The sequence below is a fragment of the Dermacentor variabilis genome, chromosome 3 (genome assembly GCF_050947875.1).
Source record: "Dermacentor variabilis isolate Ectoservices chromosome 3, ASM5094787v1, whole genome shotgun sequence".
Lineage (NCBI taxonomy): Eukaryota > Metazoa > Arthropoda > Arachnida > Ixodida > Ixodidae > Dermacentor > Dermacentor variabilis.
This window is the reverse complement of record NC_134570.1, coordinates 183199917-183216671: the sequence shown is the minus strand read 5'-3', so window position 1 is coordinate 183216671 and position 16755 is coordinate 183199917. Positions and strand designations below refer to the sequence as shown.

Below are 16755 nucleotides of genomic sequence, written 5' to 3'. Positions count from 1 at the left end.
TGTTCTCTCTCAGTAAAACTTACGTGACAGAAGAAATTCACAACCTGTAGGCTGTAAATTCTAAACAACTGATTGGGCAAAACAAATTGCCTAGAGGCAATGGTGACATCAAGGCATTTCAAAAGACAGTCGCCAGCCCGTTTGATGGTTTAGGGTGGCGTGTTGGTGCATTAGAATCCTCAGCTAATGGCTCCAGTTGCATTTATGAGTTGCGTGCAGAAATCAACTCCTTATCTTCTCAAAGTACGCAGCTGGTCTTAAAACATGACGACCTAGAAAATCATTCTCGAAGCAATAATCTTATAATACACTGTATTTTCGAAAACCACAATGAAATCGCGGCCATACTACTGGCCAAAGTTACGTCTGTATCTAGCGATATCTTGAGGATAAGCTGTCCTCACATTGAACGAGTCGACAGGTTTGGTAGAGCGCGCGCTGACCACACCCGTCCTATTATTGTAAAGCGTTCTGACTTCAAAACCGGGGTTCTAAACAACAGTTATAAACTCAAGGGCTCAATTGTTTTTTTATTACAGAAGATTTCTCTGCAAGGATTAGATTTATTCGCAAGAAAATCTGGGAAGCCTAAAATCCTTTTCGAAGCAATGGTTCGGTCGTAAAGTTACAATCATGGGATCATTGACAAGAGTCGTTATAACGGCGATGACATTTCAAACACATTAGTAAAAGCGCATAATCAACCATTACTTTGCGTGCCTGTGTCTTCTACTCCGGCCGGCTCATCCACTACATGGCATCGTTCTGGTTATCTCGATAATCTGGTCGTTTTGAACATTAATGCTCGCCATATTGTTAAAAAACTTCCAAACTTACTGTCTCTTATTTTTTTTTGGGTTTTACGTGCCAAAACCACTTTCTGATTATGAGGCACGCCGTAGTGAAGGACTCCGGAAATTTTGACCACCTGGGGTTCTTTAACGTGCGCCTAAATCTAAGCACACGGGTGTTTTCGCATTTCGCCCCCATCGAAATGCGGCCGCCGTGGCCGGGATTCGATCCCGCGACCTCGTGCTCAGCAGCCCAACACCATAGCCACTGAGCAACCACGGCGGGTCTCTTATTTCTGTTCATTCCGCTCATGTTATAGGCATCACTGAGTCTAGGTATCAATGTCTACATAGTAATATTTATTACTACGGGTTTACTGTACCCGGTTTCATTGCCGCGCGCATGGACACGATCCACGGCACTGGCGGCGGCGTCGTACTGCTTATCTGTTCGGATAAAAAACGCCTGTGGTGTAACGTTTTCTTGAACAATCAGCGTATTGTAATTAGCGTTGCATATCGTCCACCCAGTTCTTTACTTGATGTCCTTCGTGCCATCGCAAATTTTATGTGCCTGTCTAATATTGCTTTATGACGATTTATCTGCATGGGTGATTTCAGCGCTCCTGGTGTCCACTGGCCATCACTAAATACAACAGGTCATGACGTGACACTATTTAATGAATTATTAATTATTTGCTTATCCTTCGTGGTCACTATCACTAAGGTTCTCTTTAATGCTACTAGGTTAAATTCCATCCTCGACTTAGTTTCCTTAAGCGCTGATAAAGCGAAAAATGACTTCTCTTGCGATGCAATTGAGGGACTTTCAGATCATAAAGGCGTTTTGTTATCTCTCTCGTGTCAAACCTCCAAACCGCCCCATGCGTTTACTAGTTTCCCTGCCTTCACTCGCGCGGACGACAATTTCATTACTGATTTCTTAGGTGATGAGTTCGATAAGCTTGGTTCTTTGTCAGACAGGAGGTAAACCGTTTTGTTAAATATGTTGAGAATCTTGTTGCCGCGTATCCTTGGATTTGTGACCGTTAAAACTAAGAAAAGTCATGATAACTTTCACTGGATGACTCGCGACATCTTACATTGATCTCGTCGTGTCCGTAGGCTTAGGCGTTCTAAACGAACCAACTATACCATAACCCTGGGCAGGTTTCACATGCAAAAAATTAACTTATTTTAAAACTGAGGTGCGCGTTTGTGCACCTATTCTAATGTGAAGTACTTATGGCTGTCGTAAGCATGATTGCGTAGCACTTAAAAAGAAAAAAAAATAGTTCCTGAAATTTGCCTCGCGACACCTTGTTTTACGTGCATCAGCTAACTTTTATATTGACACGTGTACTTATCTTTATCAAGCGACCACGTTTCGCCGCTTAACAACTGTTATCGCACAGCGCGGGACGCGCCTGCATGCATCCGAAGTTTCTGGAAAGTTATCGATGCTTCTCTCCCGTTGTCTGTTGTCGCCGAACCTTGTGCTATCAGATTTCATCGCGTGACGCGAATTGTGTAGAACTTTGTGGAAGGCACGCGGGTCCCAACGGTTAATCTGGAACATTCGACGACTGATTTATAAAAGCCGACGCGCTTGACCCGCTGATCAGATTTACGACGATCGCCGACTGTGTTCGCCGCTCTCGCTGTGCTTTAAGTGTAGCCTGTTTTTGTGGGCACAGGTTCGCCCAATAAAAGCTAGTTTTTTACCTTTCACAGTTTTCCTACTGTGTTCATTGACGTCACGACCACGTGACATTTGGTGGAGGTGCTTTGCGTTCATGTACCGGACGCCCCCACAAAGCCGCGACCCAAGCCCTCACTCGGAAGACGCCAACGTCGCCAACAACCAACGAGGTAGCCGCAGGCTGCAAGGACTGCCCCCGGAGCACGGACTTTTGCCTGAGACGACTAGGAAGATGGCCACAAAGTCCACCCCAATGGCAGCTCCAGCGTCACCCGTCGTGCTGCAGCAGCCCAGGGAGCCTCCGACGTTCTGCGGTTCAACTTTCGAGGACCCGGAAAGCTGGCTTGAGACGTACGAGTGGCAGACGTGCCTTGTTTACCTGGATGACGTCGTTGTCTTCGCCGGAAATTTCGACGATCACCTTAGGCGGCTTGCGACAGTGTTAGAAGCTATCAAGTCATCAGGGCTCACTCTGAAGCCGGAAAAGTGCCGTTTCGCTTACGATGAGCTTTTGTTCCTAGGCCACGTGATCAGCAAATCAGGAGTACGCCCCGACCCACAGAAGACAGCTGCCATCGCAAACTTCCCGCAGCCAACCGACAAGAAGGCAGTGCGCAGATTCCTTGGCATGTGTGCCTACTATAGGCGCTTTGTCAAGGACTTTTCACGCATCGCGGAGCCGCTAACACATCTAACCAAATGTGATGCCGCGTTCAAGTGGGAAACGCCGCAGGCCAAGGCATTTCAAGAACTCAAACGACGCATGCAGTCGCCGCCGGTACTTGCACACTTCGACGAGGACGCCGATACGGAAATCCACACTGACGCCAGTAGCCTAGGCCTCGGTGCCGTCCTAGTCCAGAGGAAAGAAGGACTTGAAAAGGTGATATCGTATGCTAGCCGGTCGCTGTCGAAAGCGGAAAGCAACTATTCTACGACTGAAAAGGAATGCCTCACCATCATTTGGGCTACAGCTAAATTCCGTCCTTACCTCTATGGCAGGCCATTCAAAGTCGTCAGTGACCATCACGCATTGTGTTGGCTAGCTAACTTAAAGGACCCTTCAGGACGGCTGGCGCGGTGGAGCCTCAGACTACAAGAATATGACGTCACAGTGATATACAAGTCCGGAAGAAAACACTCCGACGCCGACTGCTTATCGCGCGCCCCCATTGATCCCCCACCGCAAGACGACGAGGACGACGACGCCTTCCTTGGGATAATCAGCGCGGAAGACTTCGCTAAACAGCAACGAGCCGACCCGGAGCTAAAAGGTCTCGTCGAGTATTTGGAAGGGAACACCGACGTTGTCCCTACGGCATTTAAGCGCGGGTTGTCTTCGTTCACGCTACAAAACAACCTGCTCGTGAAGAAGAACTTCTCACCAGTCCGCGCCAGCTACCTTCTTATTGTACCGTCAGCGCTGCGTCCAGAAATACTGCACGCCCTGCACGACGATCCAACCGCTGGGCACCTCGGATTCTCCCGGACGCTGTCGAGAATACAGGAAAGGTATTATTGGCCGCGTCTGACCGCCGACGTCGCCCGTTACGTCAAGACATGCCGAGACTGTCAACGACGCAAGACACCACCGACAAGGCCAGCAGGATTACTACAGCCGATCGAACCTCCTCGCCGACCATTCCAGCAGATTGGGATGGATTTGTTGGGGCCGTTTCCGATATCAACATGCGGGAATAAGTGGATCGTCGTGGCAACGGACTATCTCACCCGTTTCGCGGAAACTAAAGCTCTACCAAAAGGCAGCGCAGCCGAAGTAGCGAAATTTTTCGTCGAGAACATCCTGCTGCGACATGGTGCCCCTGAAGTCCTCATCACCGACAGAGGAACGGCTTTTACAGCAGAGCTCACCCAAGCCATTCTGCAGTACAGCCAGACAAGCCACAGGAGGACAACTGCCTACCATCCGCAGACGAATGGTCTCACGGAGCGCCTGAACAAGACCCTCGCCGACATGCTAGCAATGTACGTCGACGTCGAACACAAGACGTGGGACGCGGTCCTGCCGTACGTAACCTTCGCGTACAACACGGCGGTGCAAGAAACAACACAGATCACGCCGTTTAAGCTGGTTTACGGCAGGAACCCGACGACGACGCTTGACGCCATGCTGCCGCACGTAACTGACGAAGAGAATATTGACGTCGCTAGCTATCTCCAGCGCGCCGAAGAAGCCCGACAGCTCGCCCGCCTGCGAATCAAGAGCCAGCAGAGCACCGACAGCCGACACTACAACCTCCGACGACGCTTCGTCGAGTACCAGCCTGGCGACCGTGTTTGGGTCTGGACCCCGATACGCCGACGAGGACTCAGTGAGAAACTACTCCGACGCTATTTCGGACCCTACAAGGTCATCCGACGTATTGGTGCTCTGGACTACGAGGTCGTGCCAGACGGCATTTCGCATTCACAGCGGCGCCGCGCACGATCTGAAGTAGTCCACGTGGTGCGCCTTAAACCCTTTTACGGACGCTGACGAACTTCCTCATTTTTGTTCTTTTCTTTGCTACGAGTGCTTTTGTTTATTACCTTCGTTTGTTTGCAGCATCGGGTCGATGCTTTTTTAAGAGGGGGGTATTGACACGTGTACTTATCTTTATCAAGCGACCACGTTTTGCCGCTTAACAACTGTTATCGCACAGCGCGTGACGCGCCTGCATGCATCCGAAGTTTCTGGAAAGTTATCGATGCTTCTATCCCGTTGTCTGTTGTCGCCTAACCTTGTGCTATCAGATTTCATCGCGTGACGCGAATGGTGTAGAACTTTGTGGAAGGCACGCGGGTCCCAACGGTTAATCTGGAACATTCGACGACTGATTTATAAAAGCCGACGCGCTTGACCCGCTGATCAGATTTACGACGATCGCCGACTGTGTTCGCCGCTCTCGCTGTGCTTTAAGTGTAGCCTGTTTTTGTGGGCACAGGTTCGCCCAATAAAAGCTAGTTTTTTACCTTTCACAGTTTTCCTACTGCGTTCATTGACGTCACGACCACGTGACAATATCTTCTCACCTGACTAGAAACCTTCTTCATAACAATAGTTTTAGAATAGACTGGGGCGCAGAACCCTAAGGCGTCTATTATACCGGATGTCCCAGGTAACATGAGCCAAGGATATAAAAATGAAAGGCGCGTCAAATGCAAATTGAACCGAACGCATGCTATTCGCAATAGCCTATAGCAACTCAGATATTTCTTCCCATTTCTCCTTTCTTTTGTATTCCCCAATCACTAATTATTTCAGTTTAATTACCCAACTTTTTGATTATTGGCTGAGAACCCCAAGTATGATACGCAGAATTGTAGAGCACCCTCTGAAACCACCGATCGAGTTGTTTCCTGCACGATACGTCTCACGTAGTCCTTTTTTCTCGGGTTGCAAAGAAGGCCCGCGTAATATGAAAAAGGCCACGTGATGGAGCGTTTGCGCAGTGGTATTGTGCTGCTCTCAAGCGTGGGTTCAGTGAACAAGGTCGGCTGCATCGTGACTGGCGACGAGGAAGCGGCAGGGTGTTCTTTATCTCATTGGCAGCGCTCGGCCAGCAGCATGCATTTTCGCCGTCATCCGACGGGAGCCGACTTTGTTCACTTAACGCACGCTTGAGAGCAGCACGATACCACTGCGCAAGCGTTCCGTCAAGTGGCTTTTTCATATTTCGCGGGATTTCTTTGGAATCTGCAAAAAAGGACTACGTGAGCCGTGTCGCAAAAGAAACAACTCGATCGGTGGTTTCTGAAGGTGCTCTACAATTCTGCGTATCATACTTGGGGCCATCAGTCAATAATTAAAAAGCTCGGCAATTGAACTTAATTAGTGAGTTACGGGGAAAACAAAAAATTACCTGATTTACTATAGGCTGTTGCGAATAGTATGCGTTCGGTTCAATTCACTTCGGACGCGCCTTTCATTCTTAAGTTCTTGGCTCAAGTTATGCGGGACACCCTGTATATGAAATAAAATTTGATGTAGCCTAGCCAGACTTCTACGAAACATGGCGTAAAATTACCTTGAAATATTTAACCATTAATGCCATTTCAACTAACACGACTTGATGAGATTTCTGAGCCATCAATTCCTCCATAGTGGCGCTCTGCACGTCATTGAACACTCTGCGACTAGCTCCTCAATTGAATCCCAGCTCAACACGGTGTATGGAGTTGCAGTAGATGATAATTTAATCTGAACCTTTCCGACTCCGAAGTCGAATTATCGCTACCACTCTCACATTTAATTCTCCGGACATTATTTTACAATATTTTTTTTATTCTTGAGAACCGTTGTGTTATCTCAGTTTCTTTATGCTTTTATTTTATACTAACACCTCTTGAATTTTTCACTATCATCCACCACCTTCAGGCGTTTTAGCTTTCCTGTGACGTTCAGCATTAGCCTATCTGCGCTTAGACGTTATCGCTTGGAAGTCACTCATGCTGAGTTCTCAGCTTTCCTAAAAAAATGACAGCTATTCCACTATGTGAACGTGGAATAACAGCGAAAGCTGACGACAGTCAAAACTCTCAAACGAAAAGCAAAGTTATTTCGCTGCAATTCCATGTTCACAGAATGGAATGATTGTCATTTCATTACGAATCGCGGAAACGTTCTTCGTCGTTGGTCTTTTCGTGCCAGCGCCCCTTACATTCTGGTTGCTCTTCCCCCCAGTGCTCCTCGTACGCATGTTGTTCTTCGGGTGTACGAACTATACGTGTCCGCCCCATCGATAACGCAGCAGTTTTTAGCGCCGATACCTCTCGTGCTTATATACTCCACTAACCTTGACGTCACGCTATTTTTCACGGCGAGCGTTCATTTCTGTTCCGCATTTTGACTTCTGCGCCGCCGCACTGCAACCGTACGTGATCACACACAAAGCAAACAATGAAACACATTGTGTGAGATTGTTATAAATCGCGAAGTCCGTTTCTGAAGCCGGATGCCGAAAAAACTACGCAAGGTTAGTCATATACAGCATTAGGTATAAAAATACGTTTTCCTCTTTGCTTGTGGACTTACAAAATTACTCAAGCCGGTCAGCATTATACTGTCACAATAATATACTGTCACGACAATAGCACAATTCTTTTGCTTTGCTTGCATCAACCACATTGTTCGGCCTTATCTGCATTATTACGTGTGCGTCTGATTCTGCAAGTATTTCCTAAAATTGTCTTTTATTTTCACCCGTTGCAGGCCTGTTCCGGGACAGCTGGGGCTCATATGATGGCCTTTTCTATTTCATGGCAAGCACCCTGGTGGTTCAATCTGTTTTGTTCGCTGCACTCTCAGCAATTGACTATCGGAAGTCCAGGAAGTTTAAAATATCAAGATAGATATCTATATATATATTAGTGAAACAGATTTTATTGACACTTTCTCGCCTCAGTGTCACTGAACGTTCTGAAACTCTACACATAAAACAGAACTCTTGTTGCGCGTCGCTAGCACAAAAAGTTATAGGCACAAAACAATATGCCTGATAACGTCGGAAACAGCAAAGCCATATTTCAGGTATAATCTAGCCCTTGCAAATCACCATCGACAATGGTAAGTGTAGACACATGTCTGCATCAGATTATTTACCACCCCCATGGCGTCGTACTGGCTAAGGCGTAGCGCTACTTAGCCGGAGGGCGCGGGATCAAATCCCGGTCGGGGCGGCAGCATTTCAGTGGGGGTTCCACGAAAAGCATGAACCAACGTGAGAAGTCAAACATTGATCCATTTTCCCTTGCGCTCTCAACTTCCTTTTCTTTCCTCGCAGTCCTAACCTGCGCATGTTTATTCTTCGTTTTCTATATCGCCCGCCCGAAACAGTTGTAGGCCAACTCGAGTTTTTAGAGTTTCTGCGCTGGCCTCCGCACGAACCTGCCATCCTGCGTCTTGACTTGACAGGCCAGGGCTGCGCTGTCTTGATCAGGAAAACCTTCTTCGAGCCATGCAAGGGGCCAAATACATCTTTAAATGTTGTCCTGAAGGATGAGAATTACTCCAGCGAATTTTAGGTAACTCTTGGAACCCGATGGGTCATGATGCGTGAACGCAGCTAGAGCAGACACGTTTTTCTGCACAGTGTTCATAGGCGGTCAAGCAGTTTCAGATTGTAGTTTAACTTTGTGGTGAAATCGTTCGTTGTTACTTGCGCGTACTGAGAAAGCAGCCGTTCAAGAACAGCTGGGGCGTAATGGCAGCTTTTCGAACATGCGACAACAGTCCCTGATGTAGCGCAAGCTCTTGTTTGTCGTGTTGTCTTATAGGGTGCGATTGAAAATTGCACACGGCCCTGTGTGGCGTCACATAACGCTCTCTAAGAACAAATTGTTCATGGCAATAAAATGAGTTGCTTTTCTGCTACTGGGCCATTGTCGTTCGTCTGCGTCAGTTCACCTGAACGGTTTTTTTTTTTTTTTTTGCAGCTGCCGGTAGACAGCGGCATAATTTCATGCTAGCGATATCTCGGCAGCAGCTTTCATCCCCATATACGAAGACACATGGGCGTGTTTTCTTTTTCTTAAGAACGAGAAGCATTAAGGCTAAACCCCATTAGCGCGATTTTGTGCGCGACAGCGACGAGCGACGGGTTCGCGCGACGGATCAGGCCGTCGCTTGAACAGATCGCTCGGTCTTGTCGCGCGATCGCTCGGTTTTGCAAATCTAGAATTCGTCGCTCGTCGCCCGGAAGTGCTATGAGCGACTAGCCAATAGCGCAAAGCCGGAACTGGATGTACATAACTCCAGTACTTCCGATTGTCGCACCGAACAAGAAACGATTGAATTTTTATAGGTGCAAGGATAAGCACCTACTGCAAGACTTTCAGAAATATCTTATGCTGTTTTTTACAGTAAGATACATCAACTTAAGTTAATAAAGCACGCGTCACGCTAGTTTCGGCGCCTATATTGTTGCCCTCATACCGGCAACACTGGGGAGACGTCGCTCGAAGTCATCGCTCGCATGGGGTGCAACTTGTAGGCGACGAGCGAGCGCGACAGCCATCTCCATCGCGTCGCCTGTCGCTGTCGCGTGCAAGATCGCTTGCATGGGGTTTATACTTTACTGTGCCAAATTGTACACTGAAGGACGTAGACCCAAAAATGACGTGTTTTCGCAAAACTTAAGCATGAAGAAAGTAGCGGTCGGCCTAAAAATCTTTTTGTGATAACATAAGCGATACATGTACGTAAATGTAAAAAAACGGCGGCCTTGTGGTCTGGCTCTTGGGTCCTCTAACGTAAAGCTATTCCTTTCCATCCATATATGCACTCTCCTGACATCAAATTCAGGTAACCGCAGACGCAAATATCGAGTGGCGACTGACAGCCTTGCTTCAGCAACCCAATCAAACGCATTTCAAGTTTATGGGAGACGTGTTTGCTTTCAAATCAAATAGCATGACCTACCTTGACAGGCTTTTCATATCAAATTGGCTGGCAAGAGGTGAGAAGCGCGCACAAATGGAGAGAGTTCTGGTGGGTCCCATCTAGCACAGTAATAGTGGATAACGAGGGGCCCTATATCGTAAAACTATTCCAAATTTTTATTTATTCCAATTTCCTGACGTCAAATTTGCGTAACCGCCGACGCGAGCAGCAGGCGGTCACCTGCAAGGTTGTCTGAACAAACCAATGAAACGCTCTCCTCGTTCATAGGAGGTCACTTTTGTTTGCTTGAAAAACGAATAACTTTGCCTACACTGAGCGGCTTGTCCTATCTAATTGGCTGACAAGAGGCGAAGAGCAAGCTCAAGTGTAGATGGATTCGATGGGGAAGAGCCACTGCACTAAAGATCAATAACTGGATGAAGAGGGTGGGGGCGGCGTCTGCGACTGGTCCGCTTTCTGCGGTGGCTGGTCGAAAATCGCGGCGGCATAAAACGGAAACTGAAGAATGACGCTAAAACGGATCCTGATTAAATAACAGTTCGCAGAACGAGGTCGTAAACGTGCCCAAAGTGCTCGAAAACATTACGCGGCCAAGCAAAAAGTTTTCTTATACACAAATAAACCCATGCTCACCGGCAGGTGCGTGTAGGCAGTGCCTGAGCGATCGGTGGAGCCACCTTTTATTCCTTTCGGAACAGGGCAGCCTGCGGCTATTCAAAAGACAATTCAGTTTTGTTCGGCATACTAATGCATCCTTAACGCGTACACGTCACTTTGACGCGGCGAGTTTTAGCGGTTTTGTGACGACGCGTGACAGGTAGTTGAAGTCGGTGCAGCCCGAAAGCTTTTTACCAATAGCCCTGCGCTAATGGCGAAAAGGCGTCGAATCAGAAACAACTATTTTTCTTTTGTTCGGTCAAATCATGCACAATCAGTGTGTACACGTCATGTCAGGTGGGGTGCTATCGCGGTTTCCGTGACGTCGCGTGACAGAAAAGTGAAGTGGGGGTGGTCCAAAAAAGTTTTCGGCCAATCGCGGAGGGCTGCTGCAAAATTGGAAGAGAAAAGTTTGCAATAGTTTTACGTTATAGCACCCCAGATTACGAAGGTGCTGTTGGCGTTTGCGATTGGTCCGCTTCTGTACGCTTAGCTTACGGTGGCCAGTCAAAAATTGCGGCAGAGTGCAACGAAAGGTTTAAAATGACGTTAAACTCATTTCTCAACGAAGAATTGTTGGCAGAGCGATGTCTTTTATGTTGGTTCTTAAATGGTTCGACGACATTATACTGCCACCCAAAAATATTTATTATACGCAGTGAAATCCATACACCTTGGCAGCCCTGAGTAGCCAGTGCCAAAGCTATTGGTAGGGAGCCATCATTTTTTATTCCTTGCGGAGCGCAGCAGACTCCGGCTATTGCGAATACTGCTATTGTTGTTCGGCATATTCATGCATCTTTAGGACTTTCACATCCTTTTGACGTGGCGAATTTTTACGGTTTTGTCCCTTCGCGTTACAGAAAGGCGAAGTGGGCGCCTCTCTGTAAGGCTGAAAAATTTTGACCAACAGCGTATGGCGAATCGCGAGAAAATGCGTAAAATCGTAAACTGCTATTCTGGCTGATCATGTATAATCGGCATTTATACGTCATGCCTGATAAGGTGTTTCCGCCGTTTTCGTGAGGCTACGTGACAGGCAGGCGAAGTTGGGGTGGCCAGGAAACTTAACCAATTCTGAAGGGCTAGTCGCACAAATGCAATAGATTAAAAAAATACGTGGTTTTACGTGCCAAAACCACGATGAGATTATCCGGCACGCCGTGTGCGGACTCCGTAAATTTGGACCACCCGGGGTTCCTTAACATAGCACCTAAATCTAAGTAGACGGGCGTTTTCGCATTTCGCGCCCATCGAAATGCGGCCGCATTGTCCGGGATTTGATCCCGCGGCCTCGTTCTAAGCCACCCAATACCATAGCCACTAAGCAACTACGGCGCGTAGAAATGGAACAGATAAACATCCGAATAGCTTCACCTTATAGCGGCCCTATTTGTCCGATTTCAAGGCCTAACTCAACACGAGCTTGTTGCTTTTGAACATGCGGATTCCACCAGTGACGACGACTGAATCATGACGACAGAAGGACCGTCATATGACGATGACAGTACGGCGGCCACGGGATGACGACGCTGGAGTGACGACTGCATGGATAATAGGAACAATAGGATCTTACTAAAATACCTACAAAGTCGTAAAGACGACGCCTTCACAACCATGGGATGGCAATGCTGGCATGGCGATGCTGGCATGACGACCATGGAATGAGCCTCCCCCCCCCCCCCGCCCCTGTGTGCCCCACCAGTTGCGTGCTCAAAAAAACACAGAGTATAGATGTTGTGTATATACTTTTGCATCAGGACAAATATTGCTTTCACTCTTACAGAAGTGTCATTTGTCATAAGGAAGTTCCGTCGAGTTCGTTAGCTCGAACAGAGCTCGGCCCACAGGCGTTTGGGTGATAGTCTCCAGCCTCGAGACGCTGTCATAGTCATTGGCAGACGAAACAGTAATCGAGGGATCTAAGAATCCGTATCTGTTTCTCAAGGTCTCAATGCGGAGCGTGGTGGTGGTTATCGCTTGCCGTCGTCGAGGCCACACTCCCGTTGTTATAAGCAGCACAAGCACGACGATGCCCAAGAACAGCAACACAACGTAGGCGGCGCACACCTGGAGGAACGTCGCTCTTGTCGGACCGCCACGTCTCTTGGACGATCGGTAAGGCTCGTGCATCGCAGTTAGAGCATTGGACGTCAGAGATTCACTGCGCCCTTCCGTCATGCTATGGTGGCCACTGGGTAGCAGGTCACCCTGTTTATCTTCGATGATATCCGCCGATGTCACCAGAGAAGATCCAATTGGACATTCCTGGGGAAAACAGAAAGCTTTGACGATACGTGCTGGCACTTGTGCGGTATGGTGGTCAGTAACGTCGCCCTGCAGGCCAACACCGCGCGTAAATTTCAGCATTCGAAACCTGAGCATTGTTTCTGAGATCAGCATGGCTACGTTTCGATTACAAAGTGTGCGCTACAAAACGTTAAAGTTGTGTTCCGTGATGCCCAGCAACGCTGTAAGAACGTTACCTGTCCTCTCACGCAATAATGTAATGTGGTGTAACGCTTTCAAACAAAGGCCGTAAATTGTATACTTGAAGACAAACCTTCATGACGCCCTATGTTGTCTGCACGATCACACTATCTTCAGAAACTGGGGTGCTATAACATAAAGCTGTTCCAAACTTTTCTATTCCAATTCTGCAATTAATCCTCCACGATTGGCCAAATTTTTTTAGACCACCCCACTTCGCCTCTGTCACGCGACTCAACGAAAATGCCGAAAACATCCTATTTAATATTATATGCGCAAATTTATTATGCGTGATTATGCCAAACGAAAGAAGCATAATTACATTTGATTCGACGCATTTCTCGCCATTAGTCCTCCGCTATTGGCCAAGCGTCTTTCGGCAGCGCTCATTTCGCCTGTCTGTCACGCGACATCATAAAACTGCGAGAACTCAGCGCATCAAAGTAAGGCGTACGCGTTAAAGGCGCACTAATGTGCCGAACAAAACTGAATATTTTTCTGATTAGCCGGGCAGTGCCTCGTTCCAAAATGAATAGATGATGGCTGCCCGCCGACCGCTCTGGCACTGGCAAGCCGGAGCTACCGAGGAACACCGATTTATTTGTGTATAATAAACATTCTTCGTGGCAGTATAGCGTTGTCGAGACCTTTCGGTATGTATGCGGCATTGCTCTGCCAACTATATTTTGCTGAGTATCCATTTTCGCGGTATCTTTAACCTTCCGTTACACGCAGCCGCGATTTTCGACCAGCCACCGCAAGTTAAGCAAGGGAAAAATGACCAATTGCAGACGCCGGTACCACCCTTCTCATCCGGTTATTGAATTGACTGTGCTGGCAGCCCCATCCAAACCCTCAGCCTGTTCCCTCCCTCGTATCAGCAAATTAGATAAGAAAAACTGCTCAATGTAGAAAATTCCATTAGCTTTGGGAACAAAATAAGTGTCCTCTCCTATAAACAAGGACCGCGTTTTATTGGCCTTTTCGAACAACGCGGCGGGTTACTGCCCGATGCTTGCGTCAGTGGTTACCCAAATTTGACGTCAAAAGATTGTAATAAAAACAAATTGGAATAGCTTTACGTTATAGGGCCCCTGGAACTGTTCTAACGTGCGTGATGATATCACCTTTCCCTCGCCTTCAAGTCTGTAGCATAGATGCCTTCACGAGCTGTGTGGAAGAGTGGGCTGATACTTAATCCTGCCTTTATCTGAGATATCACTTGTAGGTTTCACCATAGAAGCGTCATAGTGAGTAAAATGTGGCCAACGTTGACCTAAACTTGACACGTCGGCAGGAGCGTTGAACATTGCAGCGTTTGCACCATTTCGGGCTTGAAGACATGGAGTGATGATCCCGTAGGCGATAAGTTGTCGCCCTACATTGGGCGAAAAATAATATACCCAGTCAATGTGCACAACAGATACGTAGCCGAACGTTGGTCCATCGGTTCCGCTTCGCGGTGCCACGGTTGACGCAAATCCCAATCTGAACTATTACACCTGCCAACCCAAATCGCATGCCAAATATCGGTCTCGATTTTAGTGGTCTTGTGATCTAAATAAAAGTTAGAGTGGCTCCTATTGCTACCACGTTTATTTGTCTTTGTATGGCTGTCTTTCTTCCAACCGGCTGTTAGATCCACCATCAAAACGCCACAGGCGTCACGACCTGTAGTGCGCCGTCACCACCAGTAGTCGAATAAAACAACTGAAACAGCCACCCGCTCCAATGATTCAGCTGCTATGGCATTCTGCTGCTATCCACGACGGCACGTACATCTGGTAGGGCCGGAAGCAAGAAATGCTGCTATACTTTGTTAAAAGCTTGATGCACAGATCGATTCCACAGACTGCTATGATTATCAGCCCCTGTTTCCAAGGAAACAACTATTACGGCTGTTATTGCTTTAAAAAATTATGGTGTTTTACGTGCGAAAACCACTATCTGATTATGAGGGACCCCGTAGTGGGGGACTCCGGAATAATGTGGACGACCTGGGTTTCTTTAACGTGCACCTCTTGTACATATATTTATAGCATATATTTATAGCATATATAGCATATAGCATCATGTGAAGGGGTCTCACATTTAATGTGAGGCCCCTTCATGCAAAAGAAAATTAAGGTTTCGCCATTGCAGCAAGGCACGCAATCCATGCTTTTCGACATCTTCATCTGCAGTGATAGCACACGGCCACCAGGCAGCACAGCGTAATAACAAAGCATGCAGCACTAAGGACACAGGATGTCCCACTGCTTGGTACACCAGTATAATATAAACGCGCAACCTGCCAACGTTCATTTATCATACTACAGCTTTGCTAATTTACACCCGTAAAATTAGGGTGTAAATTGGAAGAACTGGGGCGTTCCAAGGGTGTTTGCTTGTGGAACACCATTTTTTGGAAGAAAACGCACCAAGCGTATCTACAAGGGTGGGAAAACCGAAAGACCCCTGTTATACCCATAATAGTGCGAAAATTTAATAGTGTAGTGCCTATGAAGCTTTTGGAGCACGCACAAGACGTTTCACGTAACCCGTGTGGTTTCGTCCTTGACACAGCCTACCGGCTTTATTCTTTTTTTCAGTTTTAAAAAAGAAACGTGTGACAGCTCAGCAAGAAGCACTCTTCGTGAAAGGGTCGGCAGCGATGTTTTAGTGTCTTCAAGCAGGTACTCGCAATGATTGCGCATCATTCCTCGATCTCTTTAATTCGTAGCAAACGTGGCAACTTCCGCGACACATTTGCACGATAACATACGGTAACGTTTATAACTAACATTGGCAACCACTGATTTCCTCTATTCCGCGGCGTTACACGAAGCGACATGTCTCGCATTGCAAAGCGTAAAGCACTTTCTTGCATAGGGCTATTTCTACTATACAAATGGTGCGCAGCTTTCTGTACCCACACATGTAAACAATATTTTACTGACTTGCGCTAACGCTCATATTTCAGTGAATAGCTTAAGCACCGGCAACTTTCGCAGGGGAAAATTACCTGGCCTGAAAAGTCGCTAAAAGGATGCTGCCAAGATGCCTGCGTGAGTGCCGGCTCCATGACGTAGCCGAGCGTTTCTCCGGGAGGATAATATGCAGCAAATGATGCTCCGGCTGCATCGGACGATGGCACCAGATTCCATGGAAGCCGCGTCTCAGTCATGGACGCCGTTGGCTGGTATTCAAGGGCAGTCAGGTAAGCCATGGGCGGCGATTTCTCCATGGAGGCGTGGACGCTTGTCGCTGTTTTTCTGTTGAAGCACTGGTTCAGATCCAAACTCTGTATCTCTGTGGCCGCCATTCCACTTCTTCTTGTTCTTCAGCCCCAACCAATGGCGCTCACCCACTACTGGGGACTGCCTCAGAACGAGTCTCAAATTTTTTTGTATGAAATATTGTCTTAACCACATTAAAAGAGAACATTAATATATGGGTGCACATATATTTACTAGCCAGAGATGAAAATTGCAGAAATCACAAGAACCTGAAGATAATTATATAATCTTAGAATACTCTTGCGGATGTGCGCAACGGATGCGTTTGAAAGTTAAATATGACAGTCGTTTGGTGTCCCGGATACAAGCGTCCCCGAGGTCGAAGCTCAGAAAAAATGTCCCGAGAGAGGATGAGTGGCGAATCACCGCAATACTCAGCCTCGATATTTCGAGGATAACACAACTCAAACAGCCACCCGCGGCTTCCATCGACCC

At 47.4% G+C, this 16755-nt stretch overlaps 1 protein-coding gene across 1 annotated transcript in view; it reads left to right on the top strand.

The window, feature by feature from the left end:
* The window catches only part of LOC142576559 (monocarboxylate transporter 9-like), a 39960-nt gene extending 31100 nt beyond the window's left edge, over window positions 1-8860 (top strand). The window contains exon 4 of the mRNA XM_075686731.1: window positions 7706-8860. Coding sequence (XP_075542846.1) covers window positions 7706-7845 — 140 coding nt within the window. The 3' untranslated portion in view covers window positions 7846-8860. The remainder of the gene's footprint in view (window positions 1-7705) is intronic.
* Window positions 8861-16755: the final 7895 nt, after the last annotated feature.